Raw genomic sequence first — 25,885 nt, forward strand, 5'->3', positions numbered from 1 at the left:
AGACTGATATCGGATTTTAGAATCTTGCCTTTTTATTCAGTTAAGAGTGGTCGCATTTCTTTTTCCGACGCTCGATCTTTTCTACCCTTATACCTATTCACACCGATACCGCCATATGCTACACGTTTATATAAGGTTGACGGATGTCAGTCTATCAACCAAACATATAGTGTTATCGATGTACATAATATGATTAATATTAATATTACCTTAATTACCATATACTATTAACGCCCGTCCATACGTCTTGCTTTATTATTTAACTAACCCATTGCATATTCCATTACATTAACCATTATATTACAATTTTATATTACCAATTACCTTACAAGCCAAATCATATTTTACATTTATTCTACCTTAATTAACCCTTTACCTAAACATATATTTAATTAAAATTTATCCCTTTTACCATATTACCTATATGTACATGGTCTGTGACCGACTTATCTCCTCCACAGCTCACCTTGAGAGGTGGTGGGACCTGACAAGTTAAACTGTGGGACTCATTTCATGTTTCGGCCATGTTTGGCTTTATCGAGGGGCGTCTATCGTATATCCAGTGGTCGATTTGGCTATGGAGGTCAGACCAAAATGGTTGGGTCTCCAACTACTCTACCAGGGGGGCACCTACTCAAGGCCTGCGAATTGTGTTCGCGTCACTAACCTAATAAATAATCTAGTATATCGGCTATTTCCAAATTTGTGTGCTGCTGGCTTCCTGTAAAGTGTAAACTGACGAGAATTGTGTTTTATTTACACATGAATTTTATGTCAGTACTATACGAATCAAAGTTGGACGGTCTTTAATATACGGCCATATATTTCCGATACAACATTTCATGGTGAAACGGCGAGCATACGTACAAGTTTCCAGACACAGGATAAAGTATAATAAATAAAACAACATTGAGAAAAAATAAATAAAATCATTTTCATAATATTATTATGTACAATATGAACATAAAAATTGTAAATTTGATCAAATACAATTTAGGAATAGGTGACAGAGAATGTTCTATTCGATGATGACATCAAATGATTGGAATAATTTCATTAAAATGATAGTTCTTATCTTATTACCTAACAAATATACATTATAATCTGGATATTTAGACTTATGACTATTGTAATATAACATGTAATAGGAACAGATCTTTAATGTTGTGACCATTGGATTGATTTAATGTCCACTCCTTCTTGTACCATTTCCCATAATGGACTCATTTCCCTTAAACGTTCAACATGTTTTATGCATTTATCAGCTGTATAATCCACTTCTTCCATAGTCGTAAATCGGCCAATCCCGAATCTAATAAAAAAAAAAGTATTTGATATAGAATTAAAAAATATCCAAAATATACAGATGTCCAGTAGACTTCCGATTATCCGGGCTAATGGTGGGGAGAGACGGGACGGATAAACGAAAGACACGGATAATCCGAACTATGGTTTTTTCTTAAGGTGATACATCAGTGAAACGGCAAGTAATTTTCAACTATAGGCGCGAAGAAATTTTGGACTCACTGCCATTCGGAGAGAGAACGTCGAGTTGGAAGCATGTCAATTTCTTTCGTGATGGCGACGGGTGTTTAATTCTTAAATCGTATAAAGATGACTAAAAACGTTACCCATTTACTTTAAAAAGAAAACAAGTCAATGAATATATTATTATTGTTACTGATAGAACAATAAAAAGAATATTAAATGGACACATGTTGGATTTATATAACAAATTATATTTCGTTTGACATGCGTCATTTGCACCCGTGACCCGCAATCCGCGCATCGCCTAGCTACGATCTTTTCAGACCGTGCCTCAACTGAGGTATAACCTTAAGCAGACAATTATTTTAACATGTTTAATACTCATTATTTATTAAGAAAATCTGTGATTTTGGTTTGTTTGCAGGATTTTAATATCAGTTAAAATTTTCCTAAGCGAGGTTCATGTTTATGAAATCGAGCGATTTTTTTAAAATTAAATTCATGCACGGATAATCCACACACGGATAATCAGGAGTTTACTGTATAACAATTAAAAATAAAGGTAAAAAAATCATCGATTTTGTATTGTTTACAACCATTAAGAAGTGACAGGGAATTTACTATTTATTGTCTCACCGCTACGTGTGTACACAAAAAAATGGCTTGGGAGAGGAGTCCATTTCGAAAAGGTATCCATATTTTCTTATAAATTTTGAAGACGGCGGGAGGGAGCAGGGTTAACAAAATCTAGCAAGTGCCACTGATCACACTTTTCCAGGTACATTTCTTATACCCAAACACACTACACTTTGAGTCTAGCGATAAAACACTTGGCCTGCAGGTATAACTAAGGGTGTTCGCCTATGAGTTATTGCGAACTGTTCCATCCACAAGTGGTTATTGAATACGCGTGGCTGAACAGTCATAATTATTTGGCCTTTAGTGTTCATTTGTGTCGTCCGAGCTATCTAGTTTTTTAGATATGCCGTATCTGAATATTGAAGCAAACATTGGATGCCACAGATAGTTGCACCAATTTATGATTGTCACATGTATTTCAGTGGCAATAGGTCTTGCGTGTTGTAGAATGACAGGGGGAGTGGGGCCAACCCGTTGAGAAGACTGTTTAACAACCAAATCATCCGGGTCAAGATCCTCAGTCATGAGGTCCTGACGAAGAATTAGAAGTAATATTACATTCACCTAAAGAATTTGTATTTTATTCACTCCTCAGGGGGGTCCGGATCGAAAAACCCCCCTTTGTGTGCGCGCCTGCTCACTGCTATATTACATACATGCTTTTTTCACTTAATATTTTTCATGTCTTTTTGTGAACGCCTTAAACTTGTAATTTGCAATGTTAACTATTAAATTTATTATGTATTCGAACAGAAAGAGAAGGGTGGAAAAAAGAAAGGTAAATATCAATATTATCATTCTAAGACGGAACATTCGTTGCCCCAAAAGCAAAAGGGCACTTGTGACATTTTGACGGTTTTGAGTTATGAATGTAGTTTTGTTCGTAATGTTTTTCTCTAAATTATAGGCAAAATGGCATTTGTGGAGCTAAATCCATGAAATAACAATCTACGAAAGAAAATAAAGGTCACTTGTGTATTTGTAAACTAATCTTCAATTAACGTATAACAAACACGTAATATGTACACGATTTTGCCAGTCTATGTGCAGTGGTTACAAAAATAATATAATAAAAAGGTACATACTATGTGCAATTATTTTAAAATGTGTAAAGGCTTTGTACAAAGAAGGGCCCTTATGACAAGAATCTTTACAATATATGAAAAAAAAAATTACATTTCAATCTTTGAGTAATAAGTTACCTGTGCTTTGAATTTAATTTCAATATATAAGAATATTATTTTTTTTCACACAAAAAAAGTTTTAAACGCGTTTTTCTCAAGACTATATTTTTGCACAAGTGCCCTTTTGCTTTCCGGGCGACAATATAGATCTCCGTGTAGTTTTGGATCGACATACAGATATTGATTGAATATACAATTAATGAATTTGATCCGCCATTTAAAGGGACGCAACATGAAAACCTTACCTCGTCGATATTGCCAATCTAATTCTATAATATGTATCGTAAATTAAGTCAAAAGTTGTCAATAATTACCTGATGGAGCTGTGCGCTAGGTCTTCATCAGCACCGATGGCTCTCAACACATAAGACGGCTCAAGAGAAGCTGATGTACAAGCAGACCCGCTTGATAAAGCTACGTCCTTTAAAGCCATGAGTAAAGATTCACCTGGTAAATCGAACGGCAGGATTAAATAAAAAATTACAATTGGATTGAACTACAGATAACCTTATATTGACCAATAACTATAACTTGACACGTTACGCTAGTGTCACAATAAGAGTATTGTCAGTGTATGTGTGTAATTACTTCTTCGAACCACCTCACCTCAAGTTATAGTTGTCGGTCTCTTGAAGATTTTCTTCAATAATTTCAGTATATTTAAGATTTCAATATACAGTATGGAGTTGTTATTTACAATAATATAATTTTCATGATATTGACACCATTCAGGCAAATGTCAATAAATGACAGTTTTAAGTTAAAAATATTAACAAAAGACTTTGAAGAAAATCTTCCATATAGATAAATATAATATAAAAGTGAAGCAAAAAAAGCTTTTCTATTAAAGCAAACTTGTGATGTGTTTATCTCACTTATCTGGCCGACTCGCCTTGCCGGGTCCCTAGACTAGAGCCCTGTCAGCCCCCCCTTGTGGGGGCCATGACCTACATCGAAGTAAATCTTCCTGTGTCATCTTCATAGAAAAGAATACGGAATTGAGTATATCGTATACCTTCAACATACGCAAATGACAAGTTAATGCAGCCAGGATACGTTGCCACCGGATCTCCGTTTCGTATGACTTTTGATAGTTTTGAATATATTCTCTCCATCAATCGCTTTGACAGTTTCTCCATCCACGCATGGTCATAGGCCATTTCGTGTTCGCAGATCTCACAAGCAGCGCCTGCAAAAAGATATTGGTTCAAGAGTTTTTATAAAAAAAGATTTTATAGAAGAAAGAAAGAAAAAAAGAAGAAAAGAAAGAAAGAAGAATAATCATGAATTATTATTACAATTTGTTCTATCTACATCAAAACGAATGGAAACCAGGAAGCATTTTCGTCAAACTCCACATTGTATTTTTTAACATGCAGGTAGAACATTGAATTTGAATTATAGAATGTGATATCTTTGACTGTATTTATTTGTCAAAAGCAGAAGGTAGTAAGTAGTACATTTGATATTCAACGGAAAACTTTCAAGCTTACGAACAGGACTAAATTAAAAAGTGAAATAAAGATTAGGCATACAATCACTAATCGAATCGAAAATTCGTGGGGTTACTGCCAAAATTTGGTAAGTCTCGAAATCATGTTGTGCAGTGATTGCAATTTGAAAGTTTGACATGCCCTCTAAAATCAGGCATGGTGCTAATTTCTTTGTGCTTTATGTGCATGTTGAGTGGAAAAAATTAATGAAAGAATAAATAAGATCCTGGTAACATAACTACTGCTATATCTTTAAGAACAAATTGTAGTTCATCGCATAACTTTTAGCACAGGGGATAGATACCATCAGTGAATTCATTGAATGTCCGCTGTGGAAGAGAGAGTTAAAACTGAGACTGTCTCTCTAAAATATATCCCCAGGGAAATTATTGAGATTTTCTCGCGGTCTGATCGCACTTGATGGTCTAACAAAGTGAATAATGCTACGTGTCGTTCAATACCTTCAGCTACGTGGACAACAGAATGCAGCAATCGCTGGAGATATTTAAAAATGAGTCCGCAAGGAACGGTGAGGAACATGTAAACAGAACAAAGAAGGTTTTTTATTGAAGAAAAATATTGATGAATCATCAACATACCCATTCCAACTGTTAGGGGGGTGGGCACAGTTCCACTACGCATCCCTCTTTCCTGTCCTCCGCCACTCTGAAGAGCCTCCACTCGAACACGGGGTCGCCTCCTAATGTAGAGAGCACCGACTCCTTTCGGTCCATATAATTTGTGCCCAGATATTGACATCAAATCAATGTTCATCTTGTTAACATCCATCGGTATTTTACCAACTGCCTGAGCTGCATCCGTATGGAAGAATATTTTCTTTGATTTGCATAGAGCACCGATTTCGGCAATAGGTTGCAACACACCTGAAAAATGAATGTTCATACCAGATTTGAAATTATTTCATTAAGTAGGTAGGTATCATAATTGATGATAACTGCTATGATGATGAAACATAAGTCGCAATCAGAGAACACAAAAAAATTGGGAAGTGGGTTGCTTTCTGGGTGAGGCCGTGACATGGTATAATTTTTGAGTGTTAAGAAATATGGGATAAACTTAAGACATGTGTTAAAGAATATGTTATTTTCATCTGTATCATAGCATGCATTAAAGTTTGTCACATAAACAAAATGCGTATTCAATATTGGTGATATTTGAGAAGATTCAGGTGGGTTATGTATTTCTTGAGATTTACAACTTGACAGTCATAAAGTAATAAACTATATCTGGCTTCAAAGCCTTGATACAAGACGACTGGTAAAAAACAAAGCTATTTAAAAATCAATTAAAGGAACCGCAAGTAATTATAACCAAGTTATAACAATATAATATATTAATTATTATTCAATTTCACAAAATAGTTTTTATAGTTGATAGCTATTTCGGTTATCACACCATTATTAATTAAATGTAAAATGGAATTCCACCAAGTACTTAAATGCCATTTCAATTAATGTTACTAAGCTAACGCAGAACCCGTGGTTTTGAAATAAATTAAAAGAGTGCTCAATGCTACACTCAATTGAGATATCAAAGGGAAAACAAAAATATGGGAAGTGGACTACCTTTTGGGTGTGGCTGGAAGAAGTAGAAATGTGGGATAAATTTAAATACGTGTTAAAGATTATTATGTAAATGAAACGCACATTAAATATCACTAATATTTGAGACACCCACGCTGGCCGAGTGGCTTAAATGCCGGCCTATAGAGTCGAGGGTCCCAGGTTCGAATCCTGGGTCTGGCAAGTAAACATATTGTTTTTCAATTTGTGTATGAGTCAGAGTATGGACCTAATAGGTTGAGCAAGTGGCTGACATCCATTTCTCGTAAAAACAAAAATCTGTCAATACAAACCTCCACTCTGTGGAGGCCCATATGATCCTATTAGGATCGGACATGGTCGAAAGAAAAAGAAGAAGAAATATTTGAGGACATTCAGCACACTTTGTGTTTTTCTATAAATGCATATAATTATGCATTAAAGTTTGTTATGTAAATGAAACGCACATTAAATATCAGTAATATTTGAGGACATTCAGCGCACTTTGTATTTTTTGCATTTTATGGCCTGACATAAACTAAAACTGGCTTCAAAGTCATGGTCCATGGCAACTGGCTTTCACATTTTTATCTTATTAATCCGTTGGTCGATGGCCGCGCGGCTTAAGTGTTAGCCTATAACGTCGTGGGTCCCAGGTTTGAATTTTGGGTCTGGCAAATACTCATATTGTTTTTCAATTTGTGTTTGAGTCAGGGTATAGACCCAAAAGGTTGAGCAAGTGGCTGACATCCATTTCTTGTAAAAACAAAATCTGATAAAAGCCCATATGATCTTATTAGGATCGGACATGGTCAAATAAAAAATAATAATAAACTGTTCTGTGCGATTTATTTGGTAGAATTACATTTTATAACAATATAATTAGCCCGTACACTGCGTTATGAGCATGTAAAGGTGGCCGAAAGAATCGATATGTTGCGATGGACAACTAAACATGCCTGGAATGAATTGAAATCAAGTTTTATCACAGTTAATAGATTTTGAAATAATTGGCGAGTTTTAAAAGCATTAATGTTATATACCTACATAGTGTTGAGCTGCATAGTAACATAATAATAATAGTATTTCTCACCGATTTCGTTATTCACAGTCATTATTGACACAAGTGACGTATCAGGTGTCATGGCAGCTTCCAATTCGTTCATTCTTATAATTCCATTTTCTCCGACAGGTAAATATGTAACTCTAAATCCCTCACCTTCCAGAGCTCGGCATGAATCTAACACACATTTGTGCTCCTGTAAGAAAAAAATATGAGACAATGAATTGATTAAAGATCCATTGAATACAACGGGTGCTGATGTGATGGGTCATAATAAATGGTAAACTATAAATTACCATGTGTCAAGAAGACTTGAACTACAGTTGTAACTATCAGTTATTGCAACCTGTCTCATCTACAAGTGGTTGTGAAATGCGCGTGGCCTAAGAATCATAGTTTTTAGGATCATTGCTGTCCGTTTGTGGCTTGTCTTTTAGACACACCGTACTAGAATATTAAAGCTAACATTGGATGTTTCAGATGGTTGCACCAATATATGAGTGCCACGGGTGTTCCACTGACGCAGGCCTAGAGTGTCGTAGAATGTCGAGATGAAAAGGCCAACCCATTGAGAATGCTATTCGATAACCAAATCATCTGGATCACGATCACAATTGAATCTGTTGTCAATGGATTAACATATTATACGATTAACTATATCTATAATGGGATTGCTTGCATAGAAAGTAAGTAGGGCTAATCAATGTTCCCTGTAAAAATAAAATGTACCAAAATGTGTCCGCACACATGTTTTCATCCCCCGCACAGTCCCGCAGTTTGTAAAAGAGACTTTCCTTTGCCAGATTTTGTTTATTCGGAAACAGATGATTGTCTCAAATGCATCAAATATCGATATGGGATGAATTACATACTCATTTTTGGAGGAATAATAAAATTGTGTTCTTGTAATACCAATAGCATTTTTTCAGCCGTAAAAAACTTTTATAGTGACAATAAAATAAATTTACAGAATATGGTTATGTTTACATCAGACGTAGCTTCAGCAATGCTTGGAAAAAAGAATGGAGTAGCAGCTATGTTGAAGCATTCTGCAAGTTTAGTATTTAATATATCGTCACTGTTCTGGCAGAAGACACTAATTTGAAAAAATGACATATTGAGTTAGTTATACCAAAATGTTCCCTATTTCAAACTTTACGATGATTACTTGACGATGCTACTTTTCCACCAATGATAGTTACTCTGAAATTCCCTTTATCAATATGTCTTCTACTTGTCATTATTTACACATGTACCTACTTATAATCTCTACGCTCTATAAGAATATACTATTGCAGTACGTATCTGTCTCATTTTTTTTTAATAAAAATATCTAGATAATTTTACATACTAAAATTTTTCCCTAAAACTATGACAATGGCTTTAGAATATTCTGCATTTTTCTCCTGGCAGAAAACACTAAATAACAATTAGTGTAATCAGTACCGCTGAAAAAGATAAAATGTGTTCTGGCAAAAAACACTAATTCGTTTTTTTATAAACAAATACGAAAATAAACATAAAAAAAGAAAATTTTACTTTATTTTTTACTTTAACCTTAATAAATAAACAGTCTTTATTTTAAAGTCATCATTTTTACGATTACTTAATAAACTCACATGATAGACCATTTCAAACATTATAAAAACTTCAAAGTTAAATTTCTCGAAACTAGTATTCTCCAGTTAGTGTGTTCTGCCAGAACAGAGACGATATTTCATGAACGAATACTTTTTTTCCCTTTATTTCCATTTTTTTATTTACTTCAAAAATTATCATTGTTACATAGTGTTATTATTATTATATAAATTCAGTGTTTGTGGGGGGGGTGGTGGTTTAAATTTACCGCACCGGGTGACAGTCCGTCACTGACAGTTAACACCAACCCTAGTTACGCCACTGCTCAGATGCGTTGATGATCCGCACACACAATAGAAAAATTAGAGGGAACGTTGGGGATACTGTGTTTATTGCCTATAGTTTCTATCGCTGATTCTGTTTAGATTGCATATATTGTCTCACCTTGGTGCCCCTTTCGTTAACTCTTGTCTCTTGTCCAAATTATTGAATATTACTGGTAATGTAGTAAGTTAATAGATTCATTCTGACGATGGTTAATGACAGAATAATATATAATATCTTACGATTTGTGTTGTAATGATATGCTTTCTTTTCTCTCCGTAAAATCTGGCAACACCTTTCACCGATATATTATTGGATTCTGTAGCACCAGACGTGAATATAATCTCTTTTGGTTCCGCTTTGATTAAGCTAGCGATCTGAGCGCGTGCTTTTTCCACGGCAGCCTCGCTCTCCCATCCGTATGCGTGCGTCCTGGAATGTGGATTGCCGTAAAAGTTGGTCATGTACGGGAGCATTGCATCTAGTACACGTGGATCCTAAAAGAACGGAATATTATGTGAACAAGGTACCAAGAAAAGCAATGGTTAGATGACTTTCTACAATAATTTATTTTGACTATTAATATCATTGGTGCAATACCGCGGATGAACCATTATCAAAAATATTCAGGAAAAAAACTTACGATTGTTTTCACGTAATACTAATATTATTATTGTTCTTCCGCAGTATGTTTCATACGTGGTTTTGTTTACAGGAGTACAGTAAAACCTTGGATTGCTAGTAACTAGTTTTGCGAGAGTTTTGCAAGACGAGCAAAAATTTTAATTTGATAAACGGGTAGTACATATTTTATTATATTATGATTTGTCTGCCGAGGATCACGTGATGACAACTGACCGATGGTTCTTTTCTCACTCCTCAAAAAGAGGCAAAGGCAAGTGTCATTAGATAGATTCCGAATTAAAAGAAAAAGATTCTAGTTAGCCAACAGATAGCAGTCATTTCGTTAGTGATAGTGAAAGTCGTTCTATACAAAATTAATAAATTCATTTATTTTATATTTACTTAATTTAAATAATGAAAATATAAAAAAGGTATTTTGTATTAATCATTTTTATTTGAATATTTTTGATACTTTTTTTTCACTTTGATACTATATGAATGCTTTGGATTCAGTGGCGCACCCAGGGGGGGGGGGCAGGGGGCCTTGGCCCCCCCCAAAATATGAAAATCATCAGAATGATTTTACACATTGAAATCGAAAGCCAATAAACTAAACCTTGGGCTTAGACAAACAACACGGCAAAAAATGATTTGTAATTCTCCAGCACACTTTTTAGTAAAATTTCTTAGATTTTAATTTCTAACACAAAAATTTCGAAACACTAATGTCAGGTTTTTTTAGAAACCCGTTCCCTAATGAAATTCTCGGTGTCCACCCGAATTCCGGAGTGGTATAGGTCATGGCTGGGGAGGGTTGACAGGGATCTAACCTGGGGGCCCGGGCTGTGGGGGGTCTGGCGTGTCGGGTTGACCAGATAAGTGAGATAAACACACATCATAAATTAGCTTTAATAGTAAAAAAAGTCACCTGCGGCGCTATTATACTTCATGACTATGAACATTTTAATTTATATAATTTTCCAATAAATTTTCTGATTATTATGTGTCAATACTCGACAGCTTTATTATTAAAGTAGATGTATTGAAAATCGCCAATAATTCACTGTATAAGTACCCTCAATTTGAACTAAAACACAATTTGAAAAACGTTAATGTAGTATTCCACACTGCCTTTAATCTAAGCGGTGGATAGGGGGCCCGTCAAATACCCTAGCCCAGTGGTCGGCAAACTCATTAGTCAATAGAGCCAAATATCAACAGTACAACGATTGAGATTTCTTTTGAGAGCCAAATTTCTTAAACTTAAATTATATACGTAGGTAGTAAGTAGGTACACTGCTAATTTACTTAATAAACTTTAGTTAAAGTTTTAAGTCCTAATTAAATTATAATTAATTGAATAAAACTGAATATCATACGTAATAATGATCTTATTTATTAATAAAAATTAAATTGTATGTTAGGTATCCATAAAATTGAATCATGACAATGACTGACAAACTCAATGTGAATAATGGCCTTGCATCTCCTTGTAAAGTTTGGGTAAGTCAGGTTCGTATGTTGTTGATTTAATTTTAAGCACGATTCCAGGTTCTCATCAATAAATCAATTTCTTAATTTACTCTTGATTTCCTCTCTTGGAAATCTTTTTACTAACCACAAAACTTGCAATATTAACATTGTTGACAGATTTTATTCAGTACCTAATTAAATACAGGACATTATTTTTATTGACTCTTCTCCTCAGCTGCTTTCTTCCTTGCATCATCGACAGAATATTTAGCGCAAAATTACGAGTTTTTAGTTGTATCTTTCTAAATTTCAATGCGCCAATTTTTCCCGACACATAAATACAGGTCGGTAAGCCATTTAAGTTTTGAATAAACGCGAAGTCTCGGTCTTTTCAACATTACATTTGCGGTTATCCTCTTGCATTTTCTTTGCTTCTTCTTTGTAGCCATGTCAAATATGGCAGAGAGCATCTGTGGCAGAGTCGCACTCAAGGGGCCAAAGAGCCGCAGTTTGCCGACCACTGCCCTAGCCTGAGGGCCCATTTCAGGATGTGGGGGCCATGGTGTAGGTACACCGAGTGCAATAGACAAAAGACCGATAAACGAGATATTAGGCTGTGTTGTATTGAGTAGGTTGTGTATAATTTAAATGCAATAATACTTTTTTGTCCATTTTCGATTAATATGTTGGAACCTTAATATTGAAAAACCAAAAATCTACGATAAACATTCGGCGAAAAGAACGAATACACCCACTACGGTGGTGGTGTAAATCAAAAGAACATTTTTTTCGGTGGAATTCGGCATAAATATTGTAGCTCTCTAGACCAGTGTTCCCCAAACTTTCGACATCTGTGTACCCTTTCTATAATTTTCGTCACACTGAGTACTCCTCGTCAAAGAAAAATGCATATAAGTACTTTAATAACAATCAAAATATATTTATATATTCCTTTTGTAGTACATAAACAAAATAATAATAAACGAAAAATAAAATTCATTCATAATAAAATATAAATAAAAGTTATATTATAAAAAATAACATTCATTGGTTATTAATTTTAATCTGAGGTGCAGTTCCACACCCAAAAGGCTGTGCCTTTTTTTTACGTATTGTCTACAAATGCTGAAAAAGCAACTTCACATAGATATGAAGTTGGAAAAGGCAAGATGTATTTCAGGAATGTCTCTGTTAAAACTGGATACACATGTTGCATTTGCAACCTAAATGATGTTTAAGTACACTCCTTATATTTATTTTGCAAGAATCCGTCTGAAGCTAATAATTCCAACAATTGCTCTTCTTCCGCATGCGATAAACCTTCTAGCATGGATATTGTATTAATGCTTGTTGCACCAGGCGTAGCCATAACCCGGTGCAGCGCATACCCCCACCAAACTCTTCCCGTACCGCAGGGGGTACGCGTACCACACTTTGGGAAACACTGCTCTAGACCAAGCGGGTAGCACAGCCGATATTATTTAAGTAATCTTTTAGCATACTAGGTACACATGTCCAGCATGGTCGCTGTTCACTTCCAATCCGCCAGTCGCTGATGACACGCTCAACGGTTACCGCCACTATGCCTCCAATTTAATAAAAACTAGGAGTAACTGTACAAATATATCGCCGTGTATTGTGAAAATATGTAAAAATATTTATATGAAGAAGAAAAAGAGCCTATGGGACTAATTTATATTCTCCTCTTTGGGCCCCCCCCAATAATAAATCCTGGGTGCGCCACTGTTTGGATTTCTAACATAATATATCCAGAATGAATTATGCTTGCCATTAAGGTCTGACTGCAGTTTGTATGGTTCATATTATAGCGCCTGTACATGTGCATGGATTTACTGGCAGCAATAGTGCGTATTTTAAACTATCGTGAGAATACCTGTTTACACGTAAAAGTGCTGACTGTCTCTCCAATCTCATTCTTCAAGAGTAAGCGAGACGCGAAGTTGTCATTTTATGGTACTATTTGACAGGTCGTATAAATCAGTTAACCTCCAAACGAGTCTCTCTGCAGAGTAGTTCATTTTTTTGCCGGCAGGTTCGCCACTATCGTTCTAGTGCGCAGGCGCAGATCAAAAAAATCCCAGCTGTCGCATGAAAATTCAGAAGCATCATTAACGGGATATTATACCCCTTTTACGTGTAAACAGTTATTGTTACGACAGTTTAAAATACACACTATTGCTGCCAGAAAATCCATGCATGTGTACAGCCGCTATTATGCTGTATTGATTTAGGTTGATAGCTAGAAAATTGTCAATTCTGAGATTTTAATATGCCAACTCGTCTTGTAAATCTTGAGTTAGATCAGTTTAAATCTCACTGGGTCAATATTTTTTCTTAGACTTTCCTATTAGGCATGTTTCTGAGGTTTTCCAAATTATGTATTTATTTATGGAGGACCCAAATTGGTGCTGGAGTGAGGTCTCTGACTGGTTAAAGCCGGCCCTAGGGACGACCTCTACATTTATATTTAACATACATTACCTATTTGGTTAAAGACATATATTACGATGTTGACAGCAGAAAAATAACTTACCATCGGTGTGGTGGCTTGCGCATCCAAATAAAGCGGCCTTCCTTCAAGTTCCGATTGTATATTGAATTTGTTGACAGTTTCTATAAGTAAGAAAATGAAACAAGTGGTTCAATGATAACGAAGCGAATAATCTTAATCACAACATAACCTGAAAGACGAAATGCTTACCGGAACTTGCGAATCGTCTACCCGTTGAAAGTAACAGTTTTGAAGAATTTTCCACATTGTGTACTGGGGTAACCAGAGAATTGTGGTTGATCCGTGGCACAATAAATTTAACACAACGAAACATTTTATATCGATTTAATAATCAAATAATAAGACAACTAGGTTGAATGAAAAATGACGGTCAGGGCTCAGGAAGAACTACGCATTTGATTCAGTATGACGATGGATTAACGTAACAGTTCGGATTCTATCAATAAAATGATTTCGGACCGAAAAGCTAATTAAAAGATCGGCCAATGATACGAACGTTGTGATGGAGAATAATATAAACGATTTAAAACGAAAACTCGAACTTGAAATATATGAACTTGAAACCGGAATTATTTTGACAGACAGAAGGTGGAAATGTTGTATACAGAATACAATAATAATTTTGAAAAGTAATATTATAAAAAACCTTTATATCATGAAATACCTATAATTTAATCAAAAAAATAATAGTACCTAGGTAGGTATGCAGTTCAAAAAGATATTAAGGCTATAAAATATGTATAGTCTTCCAATCTCTTTGGTATATACAATCTCTTTGGTATATACATTATATATAATTAAATGACACATTATTTAACTAAAGATTGTATTAATAAAAATAATAATACATTTAATAATTTTTGGTATTCATAATAATAAATTCTGTATTAAATAATTATTAATGTAATTATTCATGGTAATCATAATATTTTGGCGCTTATTTAATTTTTTTAAAGTACCTACTGCGTATTACATTATTATGAATTTCATAGCTACCGACATCTAGCATTTTCACGCAAAGGAGTTTTGAATAGTATTTCAGTATATAATAGACAGGTTCGCTATAAACGAAACAATGCTGTCGAATTCAACGAAGTAAACACTGAACTCGCAAACAATTTATTATTATTTGAAAAACTGCGGCCGTTTCTGACGATAGCAGTCAGTTTACAAAACATTAACCTCAAAGAAAGTATTTTATTTAGACACAAAATGTCTGTTGTGAAATTATTTGTTGTCGCGTTTGCTGTTTTTGTGTGTGTTCAATCAGTCCCTGTCCCAGACACAGTTTTTGAGAAGAATGTTGCTGTTCAAAGATTAACACCTTCGCCAGGTAAATGACATTTTTTTTTATTAACAAACATGATACCAACTCTTTGATATCTGAATAGCTTAGCAATATTGTAATACTATATTAATAATTGAAATATATTTATTATAAATATGGGTAAAGTGGTATAAAAATATGGGTAAATAATGAGTAAAAAAACAGTTATAAAAGAAACTATTATAATATACCCACATCATTCCAATGTCTACGATCTTTCTGTTTCATTTTTATTCAAATGGTAGGATACTCGTTATAACCAAAAAGTGAAACTATACACAGTATAGATACACAACTGGGCGCCCGGACAATTGGGCGCCGCACTGTCGAATCATACATAATATATCTACGAGGAATTTTTAATCAATTTCTATCTATTCCTTAGTAGTTTTAATTTATTTTGCTCTTAACATAATGTCTGACATATTTTTTTTATTGCGGATTGAGAATTATCATAGAGGTTTTATATTATAAGAATAAAAGAACTCTCATCTCAATGCACAATTATTAAATCATTATCACCGAGTATTAAATAATAATTTTAATATACTCAATTTAATATAATCGATAATATTAAATGTATAATTTAAAAGTACCTATGATTCACGAACGTCTATGTATTTTCGAATTTTATTCGATTGCGTGGCGCCCAGTTGTCCCGGCGCCGAATCGTCCTAGACCCTTTTCCACGACGTATTTTTAATTGCATACATTAATCTGTAGCTGATATATATATATATATATATCTATTTGTTGTGAAAAATATTAAATTATGACTTATGTGTTGCATGGATTTATTAAAAGTAAGTATATTATATTTCGTTCAGGCGTCAGCAGGTACCAATTATTTCAATGTCGATTTCCAATTTCCATACATAACTAATAATATTCTGATTAAAATAATTATTATTTCGACGATTTTACACAAATGGTGAATGTGTAGGCAAACAGCAGTTGCCAGGTAAATAAATTAGTGACTTTCGCATACTGTCAAATAACGTTGACTCATTAATTATAGTCATTTGCCGTTTGTTCTCTAAATTGTCTTATGTTGAACATTGCGATTGTCATTTCACAATAATTAGTAGTGGGTTTTGCGAATTGCGTGGGGTGGTCGGAAGTCTCAAGAACGGCGAATAAACAGCGATCATAATTAATGCAAATGAATTTATCAGATCATTGACGATTATTCTGACATTACAAGTTTCAGTGAATATAATAATATTATGTAGGTATATTATAGTTTAAATTTAATGTTTGCGAGACCTAGTATAATAATATTATAATGCACAGTGACGTCCCGTGGGGGTACGCAGATTGAGCGTCGCTTGGAGGCGGCAGTTACTCGAAGGGCGGCAAACCGAAGAGAATCATTTGGTATATATAGAAATAGCTACTTAATCTTGGTGACAACGAAAATATCTTTCTATTAAAAAATTCAGTTCACGACAAAATGTATTAATTAACACAAGAATTTTAACAGAACTGTAATTTTTTGTCGGGTTCGCGATGTTTAGTTTACTTCCGTTGTCTTTCAACGTCCGATAATTACAGTGTGACTTATTAACCAATGCGCATGGAAGTTAATTACTCAAAACAGAACAAATGAATCCATCGAAAATGAATGTATCGCCAAAATTACATGCAAGAAGCCACTATATTACCAACGTCAAAAAAATCCCCACATTTAAAAAATATTGATAAATTTAATTGTATATTTTTGGGGTATGTATTTTTTATATATTGGCGTCATGAAAGGCTAATAAAAATTACTGTATAAAAATGGGGCGGAAATTTGGCGCTGCTTAGCGGCGGCATTTTGTCTAGGGACGTCGTTGATTATGCATTGGTTACAATGACGTCCCTAGACAAAAATGCCGACGCTGGGCAGTGCCATAATGCCGCCCCATTTTTTATAGGTACAATATTTTTATCATCCGTGCTCGTGTCCTTTCTGGTCATCAATGACGTCGAAGGGCAACGGAAGTAAACTAGATATCGCGACCCCGAACAAAAAAAATTACAGCCTGTTAAACCTTTTATGTTAATATACATTTTGTTTCCAACCAGTGAGCTGAACTTTTTAATTGAAAGATATAAGTTTAGGTACCTATTTCTATATATTTATACTAATGATTCTTTTCGATTTGCCGCCCTTCGAGTAACTGCCGCCCCCAAGCGACGCTCAATCTGCCACCCCCACGGGACGTCACTGAGTGCGCGTAAATTAACCATGCACTATTTTATACGCGGCAGATCATGAAAGAAAGGATAATACAATTTTTGACAATATTCTATTGTGGCGTTGAAAACCCTTATCTTTACCTGCCCAAATTTTCCGTAGGTATGCATATCAGATGCTTAAAGACTTTTAATGCATTATTATTTGTCCGTCGTCTAGGATAATGTAGGTTTTATAATAGAAAAGGAGCACACTTTAATATACTTGGAAAATTATCGAACGCTCCTGTTCGTTGCATTTTATATTTCGAATGCGGCATTACGTAGAAAATTCGTATTTTTACCACGTTTTTATTAGCTCGTATTCTTGTTTGTCCGGTACAGATCTTTTCTCGTACAGTACAATTTTTTTCTTGTTTGTCCAAGATTTTTAACTAACTTCCCGACTAGCTAGAGATTTGAAACTTTTAGAATATATCAGAACACGACAATGCATTCTTTTAATGCTTTTGGCCATATTTAAGCAGAATTGAATTCATTTTCAGTTAATTCTGTTTTGTATGTTTCGGAAAAAAATCGTTAAAAGTAATATTTACTACTCACTATTATTGGTTGCTAAGTGGGTCCTAGCAACTAAATTATTAATATATACGTGCGTTACTATGGAAATCAATATGAAATGTCAAAATGTCATTTCAGTATTCTATATTTTATTAATACATAGCATTGTTATAATAAAGTTTATATGATTCAACAGAAAATTTAAAAACGTGGTAGGTATATAAAAAGTTCTTTTTATCTTGTAATTATTATGGAATGATTTTCATGCAGGAACTAGGAACGTAAAGTATAATTATAATAATATATTTATTAGCTAATAAATACCCTGTAGAAATTCGTATTATTATTAACCAATATCAATTAGATAATTGACAATATGGGAAATGACCATTTGCCATATGCAATTGGAATACATTAAACTCTCTAATTAACCCAGTGGTTTTCAAGCGTTTCAAATTATTCGTAAAAATTCGTTCTCGGCGCCTATTTTTTTCAGTGCTGTCTTTTCTACCAGATATAAAAAGTTTCCGTGTAAAATGAATGGAGGGAGTGGGAATTGTTTACCCTTTCTTCCGCCCAGAATTGAAGACGAGGAGCTGTTGTTTTTTAGTTCATTACGCATTTTCCCCCGTCAAAATCGTCGCTCATTACTTTAAGCCTTAAGCGATTTGAACACTTGGAAATGTTCGCGGAAAAAAAACCGGCGGTCTAATCAATTTTATTTAAATTTAATTTATGGTAAATGCAGCCCTGCATAACATACCTAATATAAATATTGTCAATGACCCACAAATGTAAAAATAATTTTGTTATAAAACGTTATAATAATAATGAGTAGGACGTCGTTTTACTTCTTTATTTATTTATTTATTTAAGAAAACAAAACATTGTGGACGTAACAAATCTAAATTCAAGACGTACACAACATGAGATTTACATTATAACAAATATTACCCTCACAAGAGAGAAGGAGAGAATATAGAAAATAATAATAATAACAACAAAAAAAAAATACAATCAAAACATACTTAATTACAATTTTATACAGAAAAATAAAATTTCGAATACAAAATACATAGCACGTCACCGAAAATATCTATGTCTTTGGGAGCGCATTGACTAGTCTTGCAACACCCGCTAATGGTGCCTGATGGGCTTGACACGAGGAAACGGTTCCGATTCAAAATAAATCATGGCTGCGACCACGTAGGTATTGACAGGCGCATGTAAATTTAAATTCATTAGGACACCGATTGGAAACCATCGCAACCTAAATAATTAGTATTTTTTTATTCTAATGTAATATTAATTGTGTGTATTTTTCAGTAAGTAACTACATAGAGTTATTCGTATCATAAAGTGTATCGTAACAAATTAATTAGGCTGTAGGTATATTAGCCACAGAGTGATCAGGCGATGCAAATAGATGTAAAAATACACAATATTAATGATTTCTTAAATCTTGATTTTTTGTTGGCTGAATACAGACGTATTATGGTTTACTTTACTATTATTATTTTCGTGCTTGGTCTAAATGTTAAAAAATTGATATGATTTATTTTCCATGGAAAGTCTTAAAGCAATATTTTAGTAATTGGGTGTTGTGAAATTACTATCCCGCGAGTGGTATAATGCAATAATTTATGTTTTAGCGATCTAATCGAAAAACAAAATAGATTTTGAACATTATATAATTTGGAAAAACACTTTCTGAGAGAGTATCTTATAACCAATAGAAAAAATCTTTTTTGAAAAAAGTAAGCCACCCGGCCGGGAATCGCATCCTGCATCTCCTACGGGTAAACGCCCCAACCGGCGCATTTTATCCAATATGCTACGGTGTGACATACTAATAGCGACAAATTTAAACTATTGGTCACTTGAATACCTACTCATTAGCGTTCTTCGTTTTTCAAAAAAGATTTTTTCTATTGGTTATAAGATACTCTCTTAGAAAGTGTTTTTCTAAATTATATAATGTTCAATAATCAGAATGATATATTCTTAAATCTTGTGAATTATTCGTTTGAATAAAAAAATAGTTAATTATAAAATAGATTTTATTACGATATAGTTATAGTCGATTATTTCTTTGATATTTCACCGCAAAGTTTTGAAGTTATGTGTGCATTGGGTTATAAAATTTGATAGATAAACATATACCTACTTAACATTCAGATAAACATATCTATCTTTCGAAGAAATCATAATACAATTTATTATTATTGTTTGTTATGAAAACGAGTGTCTCGAAAACGTGCAAATTTTTATATTCACACGTGTACACTCATGCATTAGGTACTGAGTACAGTCATTAGCAGATATTAATATTGAGATTGTCCTACCTGTAAAATCTGACCGTACTGTCATAGACCATAGTCACGTCGGAAACGCTCGTAATTTTTATTGTGTGCTTGTGTAAACAATATATTTTTTACGTTTAGTCAACACAACACAATGACTAACAATACTTATTGTGACAATTTAGTTGTGAGTCATCTCAAATCTGATTGCATTACTGTGTAGGTACAGTCATCATTACACCATGAATGACACGTATGCACGTAGTTCCATTGAATTTAATTATTGCTACAGGTAAACACGCTATTCACAATATTAACTACAGAATAATATTCAATATGTACATAGTTATTAACAGCTATTGATTTCATTGCCATAAACAAAGCTGTTACATACATGTAGCAAATGATGATAAAGCAGGTACAGTAAAAACGAAACAATAATGCGGTCGGTCGATAGTGTGCGTGCGTATGGGGAGCCGTGATAAATGCCTGGCAGCCGATGACAGCGTATTCGTACGTATACGTACATATACAATCGACGAACCGCATCATTGTTTCGTTTTTACTGTACCTAGCTATTAATCACATATTCACAGGAAACTCATAAGGCATACATTTTGAAACTTAAAGTAAACGGAGCGATGTTTTAATTAACTATACTGACGTGAGTTTAAGCTACAGGCAATTTAGTTCTATTATCGATTGCACAACATTCCTCCAGGCTCTATCCTGAGCTCTATCTCCAGTCGGTCACACTCAGTATCTTGACGTTTCTTTTGTAGTCTTCGGAGAATTTTACTTTCTCTTCATGGTTCTCCGCCATGCTCCTAGTTGGTTTCGGAATCATGCATCTTTTATTAAATATTTTTAAAATCTATTTTCCGCTTAGGAACGATCACGGTAATATACTTTAAGGGTGAAAGTAATGTCTCTATCAAAAATTGCAATTTAATACATTTTAGTAAGAAATAATTTTCAATTTAAATAATCAATTAGGTATTATCTAATCGTAATATATCTAAAAATATGAAAAAGACTTTTTAAATTCAAAAATAAACTTACTTACAAGTATTAAACAAAAAAATACTAATATAAAATGAGGTTTCGAAGAATAAAAATGTATCTTATTATTACATATTACTTTATCCTTATTTTGTCACGAAAATGTAATTCAAGACGTTCTTTCGAATGCTTAAATAAAATAAAAACAACGATTTATCTAGAAAAATGTGTATATAGCTTGAAATCCTTTTGATTCATATCGAATCGAAATTCGATACAGTCACAACATCAAAGTTCGAATCATTTAAATATTTTTGACGGTTATTTCTTTATGGAAAGACCATGGTAATTATTGACAAATAACATTTTTTTTTAAATTTCATCCGGTTTCGTTCTTAAGACGTCTTTGGTAAATAATATAATAATTTGAATTTGGATTCAAAAAATAATATTTAATGTACCTACGTAGGTATTTGAGTGAATGATTAATTTGTTTTTAGGGCAAAAGTCTAACCAAGTATGAAGGGATTACGCTAATAACAACTTTGCTCAAAGTTTTGAACAAAAAAACTCCAATAATTTTCCGCTTTCTTAATTATTTTTTAATCCGTTTTGTTCTTAGAAGATTCTTTGATAGATAGATACTGTTTTAAGGTTGACTAATTTAGCATATTTTATAATCCCCGAGGCCTTTTTGAATAAAAAAAATGTACATTATTTACTTTTCAAAAAAAATAAAAAGAGAAGTCAGTCATTGATGTTTTTATCCTTTAAAATGAATTCTTTTGAAGAAAATTCAAGGCTTTGGGTTAATATTACAATACGGCGATTAACCTTTTTGTTTTTAGATGAACGTAAACAAACATTCGCAATTTATTAATATTCGGAGGTAAACATTCTACTCGATTCTACCTGTTATGACAAAAAACAGGCAGATACCTATTCGCTTTGTTTTGTTTTGAATTATATCAATACGTCAGTGGCGTATGTATAAACTACCTCGTCGCAAGAGTATGCATACCATTGGGTCACAGTCAGGACAAGGTGTTCTAAATCCCCATCCCCATTCCCCAGTAATGGTTTTTTTATAATAAATTATACTGTCATATAAAAATGTAGACCAGAGCTGATAAATTGCACGGAAATCTGGTAATTTTTTTAGAATGAAATTCTATCGAATGAAAATAAAATTGGAAGGAAAGACACGATTTTGCACGATTTTTGCTAAGGGTCCGATATTTCTAGTTAAGCGTAATTCATTATTTTACTGTCTGATTGGTTTGATCATCTTCACACCGATAGTAGCAGGCGCGCTGGGGGCGGGGGGGATTTTAGGTCCGAACCCCCCTACATACCTACATTTATTATGCTGACATTTAAAAATATGCATTGATCATAATAATTGTAGAACTAGTGATTTTTTTACAAATAATTTGAATATATTGATAATTTTATCTAAAGCCCTCAAAAGTTCATCAAGTGCAAATAAGTCCGGATGCAGAAAATTTCTTAAATTCAACGCTTATACAGTCATCAATAATAATTATAGAATAATTGAACATTTTTATCACGGATGTTTTCTATTTCGAAATAATATATTATGATAATTCATGGCGACAATTAAGTACCTACTTATATAAATATATTTGATGAAATTTGTTTTATTATTTTTTCACCTCTGTTGGATTCACTCAATATATTATTTGAATTTTAGCAACAAATAACTTATTCATTTTCAAAAACGTAAACGAGTGTGCTTTCTTAATACCGAAAATTCCGGTATTTTGGATTTTTAAAACCGGTATTTCGGTATTGATAAATACGAGAATACCGGTTTTGAAATACCTAATATGACGAATTTAACTAGTAATAATTATTGCATGAAATTGTTATCAAATTGCGTTACAATGTATGTAATAAGTATGTTCAATATAGTCTCAAATCTTGTTCGTGAATTGTTCTTGAACGTGAATTATTCGTTGAATAAAAGAAATAGTTTATTATACCTACTCATTTAATAAGCATTACGTTTAATGTAAATATATAATTGCAGAGGTCGGTCCTTAGGCTTTATGCGTTACATGTAACCTAACCTAGCTTCACCTCATCTCATCAGGCGGCGGGGGACGCCGCGCCACGAACCTCTAAATTTGATCGATTTACAATGCTTGAGACCACTTTAACGACAGAATGCCTCACCCGATCGGAGCAATTCTGGTGTCAATTTGTTCCTAAAGAACCAAATTAATTAATACATTAACAAAAATTATAAAAATAAAATAAGTACTAGCTAAGTAGTAAATCTGGCAGACAGTTTCAAAACTGTTGGATCGACATGTATGGCGTGATTTAAAAAAGTGATAGCCATAATATCTGTGCTAATGGGATTTTTAAAAACTATTTTCCCCCATGAAAAACTGGTCGGCACGTCAAGACAGTCAAAAATAATATTTGGGAAATTTTGGCACGCGTACGTAAAAAGGTTCGCTAACCCTGCCTTAGTATATCTTTCAATCCCATTATCCTTACCTTTCAGACGAAACCGAAAAAAATACTCTTAAATTGAAACCCATTAATTGATATACAAGATTCACTTGTTTCTTTTTGTTGAATGATTCGGACACATAATACCTTTTAATGTTGAAAATGTGTGTCTATCGATGAAGTTGCCTACCCGATATTATGTTGGACATAGCTATTATATATATCATACTACACTATTGTAAGCTCAGAGCAATGATATATAGAGAGAGCCTATTTTTCGGCAAAATGAACCCGTGTTTCTTGCGTATATTGCACAGTATAACCTAGATTTTATTATTATCAACTTTACTTTATACCATCATGCTGCTTCTCAGTACGGCTACCGAATTTAAACACAATATAGTTAACATGTTCTACTAAAATATTTAAAAATAATTACTATTAACTTTATATTTAACACAAAAACAATAAATTTCAGCAACACGTGCTTGCAGTTTTTAAATAAATGTAATCAGTCAAATCTATTTTTACCGGCTATGTTTACAAAAAATATTTAATTCAGCCGTAGAAATTCTATCTTACTCTAATGCATATAGCGGATATAATATAAGCGTTCCGAATGCTCACTCACTCGAATTTATTGTTTGGTTTTTGTTTAGGCCTTGATTGTAAGTTAAATATTATTGTAATTACCTTCTTCATAATTATAAAAGCATAACTTACCAGTTATGTTATCAGATTCATGCTTTTAGTGTCAGTTATTGTTATTATATTTTGTTATCGATATAATAATATTAGTATTATTTTATTATAAATATTTCCAATAAGTAGTAAATTTTGCGATAAGCATTTATTTCAGACTTAAGTGGAACAACATATTAGAAGATTATTATAGCAAATAATATGTGTGACTAAAACGCTTGTAATCCACAAAATTTACAATTGGGCATACTTATATTTTATATTATTACGATTGATAAGAAAATTTCACAATTACACATTGAATAAAATGTACTTCATTGTTATAGTACTTTGTATTTATTTATAATATAATTCTATCGACAGTGGGCACTTGATAAAATTTGAAGATAAGTTTTAGTCTTGAATTATCTGTATGAGAGAAAACGTATGAAAATGGGTTACATGTACATTGTACGTAAAACATTTCACCGTGGCACAGTTCGCCGTGAACTTTCTATCGGAAAGAGATGACCGTGTACTATACGGTCTCTAATTTTAATCCAATTCTAATTCAATTTTAACCTAACCTAACCTAACCGAACCTAACCTAACAAATAATCAAGTAGGTATATCGGCTATTTTCAAATTTGTTTGCTGCCGGCTACCTGTAAAGTGTAAACCGACAAGAACCGTAGACAGTAAGTACTATATGACCCAAATACTTATATGACATACGGCCATATATTTACGATACAACATTTTACGGTGAAGTGTCTGACCATTCATTCTTGCCAGAAGATATTTAATTGTAAAATTTTCCGTTAGAGTAAAGTAAACGTAAAGTGTCATTGTTTAATGTCCGATATGAAGAATAAAACATAAACAGATTTTACATAAATCTCGCAGGACACATAAAAAGTCACGCAGGACATAATTGGCCCGCGGGACACACTTTGTGAACCCCTGCTGTATAGTAAGTAATATGACATGATTTTATAGTAATGAACGAATAAAAAAATTGTGTTTTGACACTCTTAATCTTATAGAAATTTAGTTGAAGTACCCGGTTTCGGACGATGTGGCTTCATTGATCGATATATTATCGTACTTAAAAAATAATTATATTCTTCAATATTAAAATATACAACATAATTTAACGTTTGTTTTTCATATTGTAACATAATATATATTGCTGTTTCCTCGGGTCAAGCCTATCAGGCACTCAGAACTTATCTGTTCGGTGCAGGCACCATTAGCGAGGGGTGCAAGACTAGTAAATACGCTCCCTAAAGACATAGACATTTTCAATGATGTATGTACTTCGCATTTTGTTTTTGAAACTTAATTTTTTTGTGTACAATTGTTTATGTTCTTTATTATTAATA

General features: G+C 33.3%; 1 protein-coding gene and 1 long non-coding RNA gene across 2 annotated transcripts in view; one reads left to right on the top strand and one right to left on the bottom strand.

The window, feature by feature from the left end:
• Nucleotides 1-909: 909 nt before the first annotated feature.
• Nucleotides 910-14,544, bottom strand: Nfs1 (Nfs1 cysteine desulfurase). Its single transcript, XM_085956169.1, has 8 exons — nucleotides 14,151-14,544; nucleotides 13,983-14,062; nucleotides 9,574-9,828; nucleotides 7,460-7,625; nucleotides 5,404-5,688; nucleotides 4,327-4,500; nucleotides 3,626-3,758; nucleotides 910-1,312 (listed from the first exon to the last, which is right to left on the bottom strand). Exons 1-8 carry the CDS (start codon nucleotides 14,272-14,274, stop codon nucleotides 1,159-1,161), a joined length of 1,371 nt encoding a protein of 456 aa, XP_085812295.1. The 5' UTR covers nucleotides 14,275-14,544; the 3' UTR covers nucleotides 910-1,158.
• A 491-nt stretch (nucleotides 14,545-15,035) lies between these two features.
• The window catches only part of LOC147066008 (uncharacterized), a 38,475-nt gene continuing 27,625 nt past the window's right edge, over nucleotides 15,036-25,885 (top strand). Inside the window, exon 1 of the long non-coding RNA XR_015071668.1 lies at nucleotides 15,036-15,294. This is a non-coding gene — a long non-coding RNA (uncharacterized LOC147066008). The remainder of the gene's footprint in view (nucleotides 15,295-25,885) is intronic.

This window comes from Rhyacophila brunnea, unplaced genomic scaffold (assembly GCF_057557595.1).
Source record: "Rhyacophila brunnea isolate RB1 unplaced genomic scaffold, BYU_Rbru_1.0 scaffold_5, whole genome shotgun sequence".
Taxonomy (NCBI): Eukaryota; Metazoa; Arthropoda; class Insecta; order Trichoptera; family Rhyacophilidae; genus Rhyacophila; species Rhyacophila brunnea.